Here is a 16164-nt window from a genome sequence, read left to right as displayed (position 1 = left end):
CAGGGAGGAAGAGCAGTGCTGGCCTCAGACTGACATGCTCGCTTTACCCAGAGCTACCAGCCCAGCAGGTAAACTGAGGCCGGCGGGCACAGGGCAGAGGCAGGACCTGGCCCCGGCCTGCTGATTCCAGACCCTCGTTCTCTCCCACGACACCGGCTCTGTCAGGACCCCAGAGGTGGGCCTGGAGCCGGCCTGGGGTGGCCGGCAACGCTCAGCCCGGCCTCCTTTGTCCTCTCAGGACGCCGTCTGAGAGCTTTGGGACCCAAACAGACATTAAATCGTATAAATATGCAAGGGCTGGATCTGTCATCTGCTTCCTCACAGATGCTTGGGGGGCGAAATTGAATCCCCGTGCAGCGTGTTTGTTCTGGAAATAACGTGCGTGGGGTTGTTTGCCGGCATAAATTAGTTTTCGTCCTGATGCTGCGTCTGTAGTGATAGCCTGACCCCTGTGGGGCAACCCCCTCCCCAAGGAGGCCCCTGCAGAGGGGAACCGAGGACAGGGAAAGGGCAGGTAGGGGCCGTCGGCTGCACTCCTGACTCCTGCCCAGCAGTGTCCCTGCCTCCCCCCTGCAGCTGTGTCCCCACCTCCCCCCAGCTGTGTCCCCACCTCCCCCCAAGCAGTGTCCCCACATCCCTCCCAGCTGTGTCCCCACTTCCCCCCAGCCGTGTCCCCATCTCCCCCCCAGCAGTGTCCCCATCTCCCCCCCAGCAGTGACTCCGCCTCCCCCCACAGCAGAGTCCCCGTCTTCTCCCCCCCAGCAGTGTCCCCATCTTCTCCTCCCAAGCAGTGACTCCGCCTCCCCCCACAGCAGAGTCCCTGTCTTCTCCACCCCCAGCGATGTCTCCCAGTCACCACCTGCATCAGCACAGGGAAGGGGGTCAGGACCTGACCGTGAGTGTGGCTGGGGCTCTGGCCCCCAACTCCTCTCCCTGTTGCGGGTCTTGAGCCAGCAGCGTAGCCGCACTACGCCTCGATTTCCCCCTCTGCGCCTGGGGGAGAGCTTGAGTGTGACGGGGAGGACTCCTGCAGATGGTACCAGGTGCAAGGCTAAGGCTCAATAAAGGGGGACCAGGGATCGGGTTGGGATCACACGTTCTCGGGGCAGATGGTGTCACCCCATGTCTGACTGAGCAGGCAGAGGCCATGGGAGGACGTGGGGGGACTGGGAGGCTGTGGAGGGCCAAGGGGGGATCTGGGGGGATGAGGGGGTCGTGGAGGACATGGGAGGACATGGGGGGACCTGGAGAGACAAGGGGGTTGTGGAGGCCGTGGGAGGACATGGGGGGATGTGGAGGCCATGGGAAGATGTGGAGGGCCAAGGGGGGACCTGAGGGGACGAAGGGGTCATGGAGGCCATGGGAGGATGTGGGGGGATGTGGGAGGACCTGGGGGGACGAGGGGGTTATGGAGGCCATGGGAGGATGTGGAGGGATGTGTGAGGACCTGGGGGGACAAGGGGGTCATGGAGGCTGTGGGAGGATGTGGGGGCACGTGGGAGGACCTGGGGGGACGAGTGGGTCATGGAGGCCGTGGCGGTACGTGGGGGGACGTGGGAGGACCTAGAGGGACGAGGGGGGCTGTGGAGGCTATGGGAGGACATGAGGGGATGTGGAGGCTGTGGGAGGACATGGAGGGCCATGGGAAGATGTGGAAGGATGTGGGAGGACCTGGGGGATGAGGGGGTCATGGAGGCCGTGGGGGGACGTGGGAGGATCTGGAGGGATGAGGGGGGCCATGGAGGCCGTGGGAGGACATGGGGGGATGTGGAGGCTGTGGGAGGACATGGAGGGCCATGGGAGGATGTGGAGGGATGTGGGAGGACCTGGGGGGATGAGGGGGTCGTGGAGGCCGTGGGGGGACATGGGATGTGGAGGCTGTGGGAGGATGTGGGGGGATATGGAGGTAGGATGTGGAGGCCGTGGGGGGACGGGGGGGCCCGTGGGAGGGCGTGGGAGGATGTGGGGGAAGGAGGAGGATGTGGAGGGCTGAGGGGGGACGTGAGAGGATGTGGGGGGATGTGGAGGACGTGGGGGGATGAGGAGGGCTGTGGAGGACGTGGGGGGACGTGGGGGGCCCGGGAGGACCTGGCTGGTGCAGGAAGAGAACCTAGGGATGGAAGGAGGCTGCCTGGGAGGAGGACACCGCCACCGGGAAGCCCACCCCAACTGGCCCACCATCGCAGCTGCCGCCGCCCAGGTTTCCTGGGAGACGCGGGGCAGAGAGGCTCTGCCTCCCTTATCCCCCTGCCAGGTGCCCCCCGGGGTTTTGTGAGTGAGCGAGCACTGAGCCAGAGTCCAGAGACGCAGCCTGCCGTGTGGCTCGGGAGCTATGGCTGCCACAGGTCCTCTGGCTCTTCTCGAAGCTGTTTAAAAATAACCATGTCTCCCTGCCTGTCGGTCCCCCCACCCCCAGCCCCTGCCAGCTCCCACCCCCAGCCCCGCGTCCCCCACCCCTAAGCCCCTTGCCCTCACTCATCTACACTTTTATTCCTTCTTGCCCTTGAGCTGAATTCACCTCATGAGGTTCCCCGCCTGCCAGGATTGGGTGGCCCCAACCACCCCCACTTTTCTGATGCAATTTTGCTTCTGGTTGAGAGAGGGTCTCTGGTAGGTGCTAACTGGGCTCTAATACAGCTTGACCCTATTTGTGCTATGCAAGGGATTGGACAGGAACTGTTTGCTGGAAATAAGTTGTCAGTAGCTGGATGTTGAGTGTCGCCAGGGCCACCACGTACAGTTGCACAGGTTGTGCACTATAACAAGGGCTCTTGGTGAGCTGGGGCTGAGATCCAGACATGTTCCCTTCACCCAGCCTGGTATCTGCCATAGCCCTGCATGTCCCCACAGGGGGTGCCCTTCCTAATACACAGCACCTGGGAACCGGCCTCCCCGAAGCAGGAAGTGGGTTTTCACAGGGACCATTGCGCTATTCCCAGCCCAAGTTCCTGGGCTCCCTGGCCTCCTCACCTCTCCCAGGCCTTAACCAGCCCCCAGCAAGCCCTGAGTGGTGGGTTCTGCCCTGAGGCCTGCAGAATGGCAGCCTTTATCGGGAGCCAGCCCTCCCTCTGGCAGTGCATGATACCCAGAAGATGGAGTGGCTGCCGTGGGAAACACCAGCCACGCTGTTATCTGGGAGGCTCGGCCCGCCGGCCCTGGGGCTCCGATTAGGCAGCGTGGCTGTTTGCCTGTGGGTGCCCGCGTGGGCGGGGCGGGGAGGCACCCTGGCTCGCTCCTTCCCTGCATCACCAGGAGGGCCAGGCCCTGAGACAGAAAGCTCAGGACAGCACAGTCTGGGAAGCCTGGGGCTGCCCACATCCCCCTCACCTCTTGGGGACCCCCCGGGCCAGCCCCCCACGTGCTGAGGGATGGTGGGCCTCCAGCCTCAGTGGAAGGTGCCCTCTCCTGATGGGGCCTCCCTGTCCCACGAGTCCTTCCACATGTTCTGGACACTGGCAGGGAGCTCGGTGGAAACGGAGGGGCTCCGGGTCACCATCCGTGTGGTGTCTGTGGTCCCAGCAGGAGAGATGCAGTCCAGAGAGGCGCGCGGGCTTCCCTGTTCTGATGCCCACGTGCAGGCGGACCCCCGGGTTCTTAGAGGCTTCTGGTCGCCTGCAGAGGGGCAGGCCGCAGCATGAGGACACTGGACGATGCCCCCCTGACCTACCGCCATGAGCTGGGAGCCGGGAGTGTGGTGCCCAGCCAGGCTCAGTCCATCGTGGGCTCCCACGCATCAGTTGGCTTGACGGCCGGCCGGGTGGACAGACCATGCATCCCCAGCCAGCTTGCCTTTAGATAGCTTTATGCTCCTCCCTCCGTCCCTCACACATGCCAGCCCCCTGAGGGCCAGCCGGGCAGGGAACCAGGGACCCACATACACCCAGGGCCCTGGGTCAGCGCTACAGTGGGGTGGCCTGGGTTCAGATCCTGACCTCCTGCTGCGTGGCCTCTCGGGACCTCAGTGTCCTCATCTGGATCGGGGATGTGAAGAGAGGACCAACTTCGTGGGACCATTTGAGCGGGGGTGGGTGACCTTGTGGTAGCTAGACATACTCTCATCCCTGAGGATGGGCCCTGCAGGGCCAGGGAGGGGGTGGCCCATGGGCAGAGCCCTGGGCTGGGGCCCCAGTGTCCTGGCAGGCTGGCAAGGGATGTGGCCCCTCGTGGGCAAGCTGCAAAGTGACAGAGCCTGCCTCTGCCCCCCTCTCTGGGGGGCTGATAAAGGGGCGCCGGTCTCCTCGGCCTCGTCCTGGTCCCCTGCCATCTTATCTGCCCCAGGGAAGACAAGGACCCAGTTAGAACGTTTTAGCTGGGCCTCCTGGCGTATTTACACGTTATCTCTGCCATTAGGCCGGCAGTTATCTGATAATCGGGCCCATTAAGGCCACAGCCTGCCCGATCGGGGCTCCAGGAAGTGGGGCCGCCGCCACAGCCTCGCTTGGGGACCAGGCCAGGCCACGTGAGGCCTCCATGGGCCCAGGCAGCCCAGATGGCACCCGATGCACGAGGTTGCCGGGCCTTCCTAGGCAGAGGGTGTGGGATCTAGAAAGGGTCCCCCAGTTGAGGGCATGACCACCTCGGTCCCCTTGTCCCATGAGGATGCAGAGGCTCAGGCAGGGCAGGTAATGTGCCAGGTGTGAAGCTCCCAGGGCAGCCCTGACAAATTCGCAGGACCCTGGGGCCTTAAACTCTGAGAAATCTGGGCCAGACATCCCCGATGGAGGTGTGCCAGGACTATGTGCCCTCTGGCAGCTCTGGGGGATGGTCCTTCCTGGCTCTCAGGGCTCCGGGGGCTCCTCGGCAGCTTCCTCCTTGCCCGTCACATAGTCCCTGCCTGTCTGCATGCAGCCTTCCCCCCATGTCTCTTCTGTGTGTTGTTTATAAGGACATGTGTCTTGGGATTTAGGGTCCCACCAGGTAATCTGGCATGGTCTCCTCTCGAGCTCCTAATGTAATTGCATCTGCAAAACCCTTTTTCCAAATAAGGGCTCGTTCACAATTTCAAGGTGGTTGTATCTTTGGGGCGCTCACATTCATGTGGGTCACATGGTGAGGCTGGGCTGAACCAGGAGCCTGACTGCAGACCCTCTTGGACCCCAAGTCCCACCCTAGGGAGATTGACTGCCTCCGGGGCTCACACAGAGGCCCATCTGTCTGTTTTAATGTAACTACACCTTGGGGTGGCCCTGCAACAGGCACCATGGGAGCCGCCGCCTGGGCCACAGGTGCCATCAGAGCCCAGAGAGTCTGCTGCCCCCACGTGGCACAGGCAGCTGCAGCCCCACCCCCACCCCCACCCGGAGCCTCTTACACCCCTAGGAGAGGCTGGGCAGAGAGGCAGCACAACACAGGACCCCAACCTTTCCAGAAAGTGAGAGGAGGTCCTGGGATGGGCAGCCACACTGGGGTCCCTGATGGTCCCCGACCCTACTGATTCGCAGGGAGAGAACGGAGCCTATGTCAGGGCCACCCAGGTGCAAATTCTGGCTTTGCCGAGGGCCTTGGGGTGGAGCATGGCTCTTTGACTTGGTTTCCTTTCTGTGAGCTCTGTGTTGAGCATAGTGGTGGGTGAACAAGCCCTGTGCAGCCTGAGGAGGCAGGGAGTGCTGGGGTCCCCACCTTAGAGATGTGGAAATCAAGGTCCAGCATTTCCACGGCCACCTCACAGGCTTGCTCTATGGATCTGGGGGCTCCAGCCGATGGGGAGGGGCAGGAGGCAAGCCTCATCAACGCTGCCGTCCACCATGTGCCTTCCATGACATAAGCCGCAGGGATAAGCCGGCTCTATGCGCACGTTCCAGGCGGCCTCGTGGCCGCCACCCTGTGCTACATGAGACATGTGTCCTAACGGGGCAGCATGGTCCACCTGCTCAGTCCAGCTTCAGGCACCCCATCCTGCCACCTGCTGTCCCTCCCCAACAGGGGCTTGCTGCAGGCGCTGACTGGGCTCCCAGCATCCAGGCACTGGCTGCTGTCCCCATACCACAGGCCCAGGCCACAGGGCGCCCCCCACCACCTGGGCAGCTGCTCCTGGGGGGCCGGGGACTGCACAGCTGGACCACACCTGGGCAGGTGGCAGGGCGGGATGGTCCCCTCAGCTGGGCATGCCTCACACCCGATACTTCTACCCACAGACGAGCTGGAGCTGGTGCTGCAGGACGGGCAGAGGTGCGTGCGAGCTCGACACAGCCTCTCCGAGGGCCTGTCCTGGGGCCCCTTCCGTGGGAACATCCAGAGCAGAGCCTCGTCCCCTGGGCAGGTGGAACCGGTAAGGAGCCCTGACCCCAGCAGCCCACCCACCAGCTGCAGGACAGCAGCCAGGGCAGAGTCTGGCCCAGGGCACAGAGCCCTGCCGCCCCTGGAGCCAAGCCCCAGTTATACTCCAGCCCAGAAGTGCCTGTCCCTCTGAGTGCATCAGGAGATGGGCGCCTAAGGCCTTGGGACCAGGGCAGCAGGAAGCAGTTGACTGGGAGTACAAGGAAGGCTTCCTGGAGGAGGTGGCACAAAGAGGGCTTCCTGGAGGAGGATTCTTTAAGTGGGCCCTTAACAGAGGAGTAGAAGTTGGCAAGACAGAGAAAGAAGCAGGTGTTTGAAGTAAAGAGGCAGCAAGGTGCCACGTGGCGGCTGGATGTGGCCTTTGTGGGCAGGGCAAGCGATGAGGTTTTCCAGGAGCTGCAGCAGAGGCTGAGGTCCACAGAGGCTGAAGTCTATTCTGTCCCTGTGGGTCTTTCTGATGACGGGGGGGGGATGTTACCTCCCCCTGTAACTATGAAGCCCGCCTGGGCAGTGACCTCCCGCTAGGCCCTGCCATCACCAAGCAGTCACTCGTGTCGGGGTTACTCCTAGGCTGCCTCTGGACAGCAGGGTGGCTCTGCATCCTCTCACAGGGGCGCAAAGGCTCCTTTTAACATACGTTTCAGTGAAGAAAGGGCACCGATGCACCGGAAATGGGTCAGCACGTCAGGCAACCGAGTGGGCAGCACACGGTGAGACAAGAACCAGGAGGCCCCTCCCAGCCCTGACGCCGGCCACTCGAAAGGCCAGGAGGCACCCTAGGTGGGTCCCCTAAGTCCAGGCTCAGGCACCCAGACATGCAGGCATAGCCATGGCCCAGGCCCTCCCTGAGTCCCGATGTGGCATCCAGGTGCACCCTGTGGTGCTGGCCTCTGGTCAGCAGGCAGTGGCAGGACTGCAGGGAGGGGTCTCCCCACATCTAGAGGCCAGATGCTGCCCTGACAGTGACATCCAGCTCCAGCCTGGCGCTCCGAGCCCCATGTCTCAGCCACAGAAACCAGGGCCCAGGAACCCGGCCTACAGCAGCATCCCAGGGCTGGTGGGCAGTTGCAGGCACTCAGTCTGCCGTTCACAGTGCCCACCGCATCAGAATCTGGGCTGGAGCCTGGGCCTCCGGAGATGGGGCAGTCTCCCAGGGTCTAAACGTGCAGCCCAGCTGCGCCCCCCTACCCGGGCCATCCACACAGCCCATCACAGCCAAGTGCCCAGGCTCAGAGGGGTACATGCCGGCCTCAGCTGCTCAGCAAGAGGCTGGCCCAGGACCAAGGGCACCCACCCCCATGACCAGGTCATCCCTGTGGCACAGGGTCCAGATCCCAACACTTCCCTCATGGCTGTTTCCTTCCCCAGCAGGCTCCTGAGCTACTTGAGCTTCTGCTTCCTGAGCCCATGGGGCCTCAAGGGGACACAGGGAGCCCCCTGAAGGGTCCCTGGGGCCCAAGCCTGCAGACCCTCCAACGTCCCTGCAGAGGAGAGGGTAGGCGGGCAAAACTGCAGCTTAACTGCAAAGTGGGGCAGCTGGTGGCACGCCCACCTCCCAGGGCAGCTGGGCAGGTAAATGAGGTGGTGCCTGCAAGCTGGTTACCACAGGGCAGGGCTTGCTCAGCTTGCTCTTGTCCTGTGGCCCAAGCAGAAAGAAAATAGTGGAAATCAACTGCAAGGCAGGATTTGGCCCCAAGGAGGGGATGGAGACTATGATGTTCAGAGCAGTTCCTTGAGGCAGTGAGCTCCCCATCCCTGGAGGCATGCAAGCAGCAGTTAACTTTTCAGAGGGTGGGCTGTTGGGGGGTAGTTCAGGGCTGGGAGGAGGAGTGGCTGGCTGGGCTGGAGCTCCCTGGCTCTGAATTCTCATAAGCAGTGACAAGATAAAAGTGTGCCACTGTGTGTGGCCACACCCCTCTCGTCAGCTCCCTCCTGTGGGGCAGTCAGCCCCTTCCAGGACAGACAGGTGTCACTCACTGCACACACTAAGGAGCACCCATTCTTACGCATGGGCCCTGGTCTTCCCTGCCCGCACCCTGTGAGGCATGCTCCCCATTTTACAGATGAGGAAACTGAGTCTCCGGCAGGTTAAGTGACTTGGTATACTCACCAGGATCAAATAGCAGAAGTAGAATTGCAACCGTCTGCCCAAGCCAAGACCCCTGCAGGCTCTGTAAGGACAGGGTGGAGCCGGCCCCAGGGTCTGTGCCCCGCCCTTCTCTCTGAGGGTTTTGTCCTCCTTGGGCCCAGGGCGCAGGTCAGCCTGGGGAGACTTGGCACGAGGTTGGAGACGCTCTCCAGGCGGAGAGATAATGTCCACAGGGAGCGAGGGACCAGCGCCAGGGAAGCCAGTGGCCTTTGAGGCTCTTGCCGAGGAGCTGAGGGAGGAAGGAGCCTCGCCTGCTCTTCCCTGCAGCTTTATCTCCTACAGAATTAAATCCTTGATTAACCCTTATCTCCCCAGCAGGCGCTATCTGCGCTTTGGCGCCGAGTGTCCAGACACACCGTACACGATGATTGATTTCTTAAAGATAGCGCGCTTTTCCGATACTTCATTTATTGTCTAAATATTTTTGCTAACATTTCAGCGAGCCCCTTATCGAGCTCAGCTGATGGGTCCCAGTTCTCTCCCCCATGCACCTCCCGCCCCAGATGGTCCTATCAGCCGCCAGACGGTTTCTCAGCTGTTTGGAAGGGAGAAGGGGCCCTGATGGAGTATGGCAACCCTTCCCTGCTGGTTTCCTTAGGCCAAGAGCTACTTGCAGGGGATGGGGGTGGCTCCTCCCATGAGACTTTGGGGATGGGAACCCCAGGAAGTATGCAGAGCAAGTGCACATAGTCTGGCAGGAGTCAAGAGTGGTTCCTGCACCAACTTTCAGTGTGACCTTGGGCTGGTCCCTCCCTGATCCAGCTGTGGCTTCTACTTCCCAGGGTTTGGAAACCCAGCCAACTCTAAAATTTGCAATCAGATACAAAAAAAAAATGTTCAGAATGGTTGGGTGGATAGATGACTGGGTGGGTGGGTAGGTGGACAATGGATGAATGGATGGATGGATAGCTGATAGATGGATGAGTGGGTGGGTGGATAGATGGATGGGTGGGTAGGTAGGTGGATGGATGAATGGACAGATAAATGGATGGCAGATGGGCAGGTGGGTAGATGGACAGATGGAGTGGATGAATGGATGGGTGTGTGGATGGATGAATGGACAGACAGATGGATAAATGGATGGCAGATGGGCGAGTGGACGGATGGATGGATGAGTAGATGGATGAATGGATGGGTAGGTGGATGGATGAGTGGACGGACAGATGGATAAATGGATGGCAGATGGGCAGGTGGACGAATGAATGAGTAGATGAGCTCATGAAGAGTGAGTGAATTCTCATGCCCAGCGTGGTCCCCAGTGGTTCGGCCCATCTGTCTGTCCAGTCATCCCCCCAGGGCTTACCCACTGTAGCTAGAGGCCACCATGACATCAGTGAGACCAGGAAGGCAGCAGGTTGGCTGGGGAGAAGCCCCTTCCAGAGCAGTTAGAATGAGACCAGCTGGGCCCCACCTTGCCTTGCATCTTCATGCAGGCATCAGCATAGAGGGACCTTAGGTGAGTCTCCTCCATCCTTTAGCTAGAGATAGGGTGGGGCTGGGGCCCTTGGGCCCATGGGCTCTAAGCAACCCTAGTGCAAGAAGCCCTGAGGCTGGCAATAGGGTCATTGCCTGACAGAGCCCAGCCTCCCATCAGGGCCACCCAGCTCTGCCTCTCTGCTCTTGTAAGGACATTTGTCACTGGATTTAGGACACACCTGGATAATCTAAGAGGATGTTCTTTTGTTGTCTTTAATCACATCTGCCAAGACCTTTTTCCAAATAAGGCCATGTCCACAGGTGGACATATATTTGGGGATCATACAGCCAGCTCCAGAAAGCTAGCAAGCTACAGAACCAGGGTCCAGCCCATGTTGGCCCCTGACCCTCCATGGGGTAGCCCCTGAGGGGATGGTCAGGTTGGGGCTCTGCTGGAGCACCAGGTAGTGAGGAGGTAGTGCCCTGAGGTGGACATTCTCTGGGACAAGCCCCAGAAAGGAGGCCTGCCACTGGCCTTCTGGGGTCCCTGACTCCCTTCCTCCCCACGCCTCAGCCCCTCCGCCGGGAGTTGTAGGATCAGGGTCTGGGAAATGCTGTGGGTGCAAAGGGCTGACTCATACCAGCCTCCTGGAGGCCTAGAAGGAGCAACAACCTGGTCTCAGAGACCCTGGGACCCCTCCCACCACACTGGAAAGACCAGAACTCTAAGGAGTGGGAGAGGCCTCTCCTCCTAGGACCAGGAGAGCCATCTGCACCAGACCCACCCTTACAGCTGGCTCCCTCCCTGGGCCCAAGGGCCACCCAAAGAAGAGGGCTGGGGGCCATATGGGAGCTGTCCAAGCAGCTCACTCCCACCATACCTCATGTTGTTCTCAGCTTGTCTCTAGCTCGTTCTGCCTCCAGCCTTCCATTGGTGGTTTCTTAACGGCCTCCCCACTCCAGCATCCACACTGGGAGACCAGGATGGCATGTTCTGTTTATGGCACCCACGCCAGGCACACGCCAGGCTCTGACTGTTCAACAAATGAGCAGACGGATGAGTGGAGGCAGAAAGGGAAGGATAGGTGCGTGGAGGGGTGAACAGATGGTAGATGGATGGGTGGGTGGGTGGGTGGGTGGATAGGTAGGTAGTGGAGGGGTGAATAGATGGTGGATGGAAGGAGGGAAGAGTGGATGGGTGGGTAGGTGGGTAGATGGGTAGATGAGTTAGATGGATGTGTGAATGGGCAGGTGGATGGAGGGGTAAATGGATGATGGAGGGAGGGAGGGAAGAGTAGATGGTTAGGTGAGTGGATGGATGTGTGAATTGGGTAGGTGGGTGGAAGGGTAAATGGATGGTAGATGGAGGAGTGGGTGGGTGGATAGGTAGGTGGTGGAGGAGTGGGTGGGTAGATAGATGGATAGGTGAATGGAGGGCCTAATGGATGGTAGGTGGATGGAGGGAGGGAAGGTGGATGGATGTAAGGAAGCTGAGATCATGCAGACCCAGGTTCTAGTCCTGTGTGCACACAGCCACTTCCTGTGACCTGGGCATCACTCAGCTCTGTGAGCCTCGGTTCTCATCTGTGAAATACTTTCTTCTCAGGGTCTGGGGGAGACAAGGAGCCAAGGACAGAAAGGCAGTTGCCTCTGGGAGGGTGAGCAGGACAGGGACAGGACATCTCAGGATAAGCTGAAGGAGGGAAGTGGGTGGGGGCCCCCATCAGAGCCCAGACTGGGTCTGCCCCAGCCCTGACCTCCCGTGAACCTCCCCACAGTGGCCCCGGGGGAGGCCTGGGCAGCCCCCACTGCCCTTCTGCAGGGCCGTCTGGCTTGCTCAGCTGGGCCACCCCCTTCCCCTGCCAGAATGGGGCTCCTACCTCCCCTTAATGCCGCTCCGTGAGATGGCTAGCAAGGTTTGGGAACAGCCTCAGATAAAGTCGCAGCGGATGGGGCCGAGATAGAGTTTCCGATGGTTATCAGCAGGCACAGAATCCAGACACTGACCTCTTTGTTGGGGGAAACAAGGAGTGGTCTCAGATGCACCCGGAGAACTTGAAGTGGACGCCCGTTATCTCAGGGCTGGGTGGGGCCATCCTGCAGCTGGCAGGAACAGACAGCACCCCAAAGGGCTGCAGGCAGGGTGGGTGGAGGGGCTTCTTTTGACCCCGACACAACCTGTCCAGGGTGAGCTGGACCCACACGGGCAAAGGGGCGGAGAGGGAGGGTGGCTGGCAGCACGCACGTCTCTGGGAGTTGGGGCAGAAGGGCTGGGCAGTGGGGGGGTGCCAGCCCCTCCCAGGCTTACACCCCTCGTCAGTGCCCACGGGCAGCATGGGGTCGGCTAGGACGGGGCCTGCATCTGCCCAACGCCTGCAACCAGCAGAGGAAGGGACTCCTGTTCCCGGGCCACTCCAACTAGAGGAGGGGAAAACCGACAGGCGGGCAGCCGGGCGGGTGGCGGCCCCAGATCTCCCGGCCCCTCTGCTCCTGGCCTGCCGTGCCCCCCTGCGCCCCCTCCCCGGGCAGCTGCCGCCACGCAGGCGCTGGGCCCGGGCGGGACCGTGGCGCCGCCGCCTTCGCTCGGGGGAAGTACACGGAGAACTAGGGTTCTGCAGTGTCAGCAAAGCCGTGCGCGTTTTTATCATGCCAGGAGCACGCTGCTCCTGCGAGTGATAAGCATTAAACCTACCGGGAGGCTGTCAGTCTCAGTTTGAGGGTTAGAAATATTGGGACGAATAATTAGATTTCATATCGTTACCACAGCGCCAATCGGAGAATCAGGCAGATTAATTTTTTTCACCCTCCTCTGCTCATTAATATTCATTAGAGACTCAGGAGGCCCAGCCCCGCCTTGCTGCAGGCTGCTGGCCAGGTCGGCCCAGCCAGGACACAGGGGCCACCAGTCACCTGCCACAATGGCAGCCCTGCCAGCCACTGTGCCCCCCCCCCACCCATGGCTGTGACCCACTGGAAGCCTCCTGAGCCGGTGGGGACCCCCAGCCGACGTCCTGTTCTGCCGCTGTGGGCACAACAAAAAGCAGGGTGTTGCCTGTTGCCAGCCTGCCCTGAGCAGGCTCCTTGATGGGGACATTCTCCCCAAGCTGACAAGTGGCAGCAGCTGGCCTGGGGCCCCAGTGGACCCCACCCTTCTTGGCCCAAATGCACAGTTCCTGCTGGCTGGGTCCTGCTGGCCAAAGGGAAGGCAAGAGCAGGGGGCGGGGGGCAGGCTCCTGTTTGCGATGTGCTGGTTGTGTGCCAGGTGGGCACCACTGGAAGGGAGGGCTTCTTCACACAGATGGGTACTTCCCAGTGCCCTAGGAGGGGCTGAGCTGCAGAGAGAGAGAGACTGAGCCCCCCAGCCCTACCCCGAGAGCAGGTGGCAGGACGATGGCAGGTCTGGAACAAGCATGTGGGTTGGCTCACAGCTCCAAGCAGGAGGGGCATCACCCGTTTGCAGAGAGGACCAGCATGGGTGCAGGCTGGTTTTGCTCCCAGGGCCAGGGCTCTCCCCTCTGACCACTAGTCTCCACTTGCCCCTCCCATGGCCAAGCCACATAGCGGCTCCACTGGCCACGATGTGCCAACCTCGTTGGGAGCTGTCCCCAGGAGTGCTGGGCTTGTAGGCCTGATCTTGATGGGTCCTTGAGTCGGCTGCAGGGTGGGGACAAGCAGCCAGAGTGCAGAGAGGGACCGCCTAGGGTTGCAGGGTGGTACTTGGCTCAAGGTCACAGTGAGGGAGGCCAAGCCCAGCCTGGACCCCAGTGCCCAGCTCTGGAGCCCATGTCATCCCTGAACAGTAGGCAAAGCCCAGGAAAGCCCCTGGCCTTGGACCTGGCGAGGAGGTGCCCAGAATCTGTCAGAGGACACCTCACACACCATCATTTGACTGGCTGTACCACCAGGGTGGTGTCCCGGCCGGCTGCTGTGTGTGCCCCTGGTCTAGGTGGCAGCATTTCCAGGTGACAGCAGGTGATACTGGTTCTCCAGATCAAGGTCCTGATGCACCATTTCTGAATAAAAGGTGCTTATTTGCATAAAACAGAAGTACCCAAAGTGGATACGTACTGTGCCTTTGCACATGGTACCTGGTGGCTGAGCTTGGGCACCCCTGGTCGGAGCAGCCTGGGGACGTGGGCCTGGGTGTGGCAGCCATCACCCCAACTTCCTAGTGCAAAGCAAGGTCTGGGTTTTGCCCCGCTGCCAGCCCTTCACAGCCCTGTACCGCTCTCTCCACGTCTGACCAGGGCCGGGCCACGGAGTGGGGCCACAGGCAGCCTCGCCCTCCCCAGCACCAGGCTGTTTCCTCCCCTGCTGGGGTGGCCCTGGGTGTCAGAAATCAGACCCCCCCCCCCACTCTGCAGGCCCACAGCAGCAGCCTCATGGGCAGAGCCCAGAGTACTCTTGCCCTGTGGGCACTATGAGGGCCCAGCTTGCAGGGAACAGGGGAGACAACGTGGCTGGGTAAGGTGGTACTCACCCCACGCGCCCACTTCCCCCTCCCCCAGCCCACTTCCCCTCCTCGAGGCGGGGGAAGGGCTAACCCCAGTGACGGCAGCCTCAGGGAGCCCCGGGGAGGTGACCAGGTGCTGAGCCCGCCTTGGCCTGGGGAACTCAGAGGATGTTCTGGTGTCTGCTGTGTGCTGGCCTTGGGCTAGAGGGCACAGAGGTGGGCCTGCCATGCCCTGCAGCAGGCAGGGACCCACCACACACACACCTTGGGGAGGACACAGAAGCCCCTCTCTGGGGAGACGGTGTCTCCCCAAGGCCAATCTCAGCCTCTGTTCACGGAGCTCGCTTTGGGAGCCTGTGCAGGACAACCTGTGTGCGGGGTGGCCCATGCACCCCGTGGACCACCAGAGGAAGGAGGCAGGGAGAGAATCCCTGCTCTGCAGCCCCCTGGCTGTGTGACCCTGAGTGAGTAGTTTGACCTCTGGGGCTCAGTGACCTCTCTTGGAAGAGCACCCGGTGCCCCGTGCAAGGAAGATCAGCTCCCTGCTGCCGCTGCCGGCTCCGCGGTGCTGAAGGGGGAGCAGCGGGCTGCAGCCCGGCCACCCCGCCGGGGCCTCTCAGGCTCTTCCCTCTGCACCACGCGGGACCCCTGGCCAGGCTCTTCCTGTGCTGTGTCCCTGACAAGCCCCCTTGCTTCCCCACCCCCAGGGCCCGGCCCTGACCCTGCTGCTGGGGGACGAGCCCTGCTGGCTGAGGACGCTGCCCCAGGCCCTGACCGAGGCTGAAGCCAACGCGGAGATCTACAGGAAGGGTTGGTATCATGGCGCTTCCCTCGCGGCCTTCCGGCAGGTGGGGGTCACTTAGCTGTCCCTGGGCTGGCCCTTAAAAGGAAAGCAGCCTGCTTGGGCTGAGCCGCTGGCACACTAGGGCCAGGAGGCAGCCGACGCCCAAGTCCTGATGAAAGGAGCGGCCCTGGGGTTTCAGGGCCAGGATGCTGCTGCTCGACTGCTCCCAGGGCCTCTTGGAGATCACCAGGGTCCAGAGGGAATCCCAGGATTTGGAGACCACCAGGGTCAGCAGACAGTCCCAGACCAGGTGGGCTGAGGTGCCGACTAGACCACAGCCCATTCCGGGGAAGAGCAGGAGGGCCACGTTCAGACCTAGCCACATGGGGCCTGGGCCACATCCCCTGGCCTTCTTGGACATCTGTTTCTTTAAGAGACTGAGAGCTCATCCAGACCCAGGGGCTTCTGCGCCTACCTCCCTGCACCATCTAGAAGGAGCATCCCCCCTGCCTACACGCAGCCAGTTCAGAGGGCTCAGGAGCTTCCATTTCCAGAGCCAAGGTCCTGCCTGCCTGGGAGGTTTGACCCTGAAGCGAAGTGTGACACAGTCTTCCCAGTGTATGTCAGGGCAGTGGGGACCCCCGACCACCCCATCACAGACAGGAAGGCTCAGGCCCAAGGGGATGATGTAAGCACAAAATTGTGACAATTTCTCCAACCAGGCCAGGTCTGTCCGCCCCAGCGCAGCCATCAGGAAGGTGTATGCCCACCACCCATAGGAGATGCCCTCATTCTCCTGTGGGGGCCTGCGCTTTGCCGGAATGTTCAGGGTGGGGGGCACAGCCACATTGCCTCCCAGCATGCAGCATGTTCAGCTGAGTAATCCCAGCAGAGGCATAGCTTTGTCCTGAGGGCAGCTCTCATTTCAGGAGGAGCCAGAGGCCTTCGGGGCCAGGGCAGGGGACACGAGGTCATGGCATCCTCTCACTCCAGCCCATGCCCACCTGGGGCCTCCCCAGCATGACGGAGGTACAGCACAGGTGCTGAGCCCAGCATCTAGGAACCTGGCCTGCGCTTTGTCCTCTG

General features: G+C 61.5%; 1 protein-coding gene and 1 long non-coding RNA gene across 7 annotated transcripts in view; one reads left to right on the top strand and one right to left on the bottom strand.

Annotated features, from left to right (window-relative positions):
• Nucleotides 1-16164, top strand: part of ZFPM1 (zinc finger protein, FOG family member 1) — a 69361-nt gene that overhangs the window by 45273 nt on the left and 7924 nt on the right. For all 5 annotated transcript variants that reach the window (XM_038538077.1, XM_038538074.1, XM_038538076.1 and 2 more), the window contains exons 4-5: nt 6135-6268; nt 15002-15104. In XM_038538077.1, the coding sequence (XP_038394005.1) occupies nt 6135-6268; nt 15002-15104 (237 nt within the window). The remainder of the gene's footprint in view (nt 1-6134; nt 6269-15001; nt 15105-16164) is intronic.
• LOC119871918 overlaps nt 11287-16164 on the bottom strand; it is a 40569-nt gene continuing 35691 nt past the window's right edge. For both annotated transcript variants that reach the window (XR_005359922.1, XR_005359924.1), the window contains exons 2-3: nt 11722-11850; nt 11287-11450 (exon numbers count right to left, since the gene is read on the bottom strand). This is a non-coding gene — a long non-coding RNA (uncharacterized LOC119871918). The remainder of the gene's footprint in view (nt 11451-11721; nt 11851-16164) is intronic.

Source organism: Canis lupus, chromosome 5 (assembly GCF_011100685.1).
Source record: "Canis lupus familiaris isolate Mischka breed German Shepherd chromosome 5, alternate assembly UU_Cfam_GSD_1.0, whole genome shotgun sequence".
Classification (NCBI taxonomy): domain Eukaryota; kingdom Metazoa; phylum Chordata; class Mammalia; order Carnivora; family Canidae; genus Canis; species Canis lupus.
The sequence above is the reverse complement of the archived record's forward strand: the minus strand, read 5'-3'. Positions and strand labels throughout refer to the sequence as shown.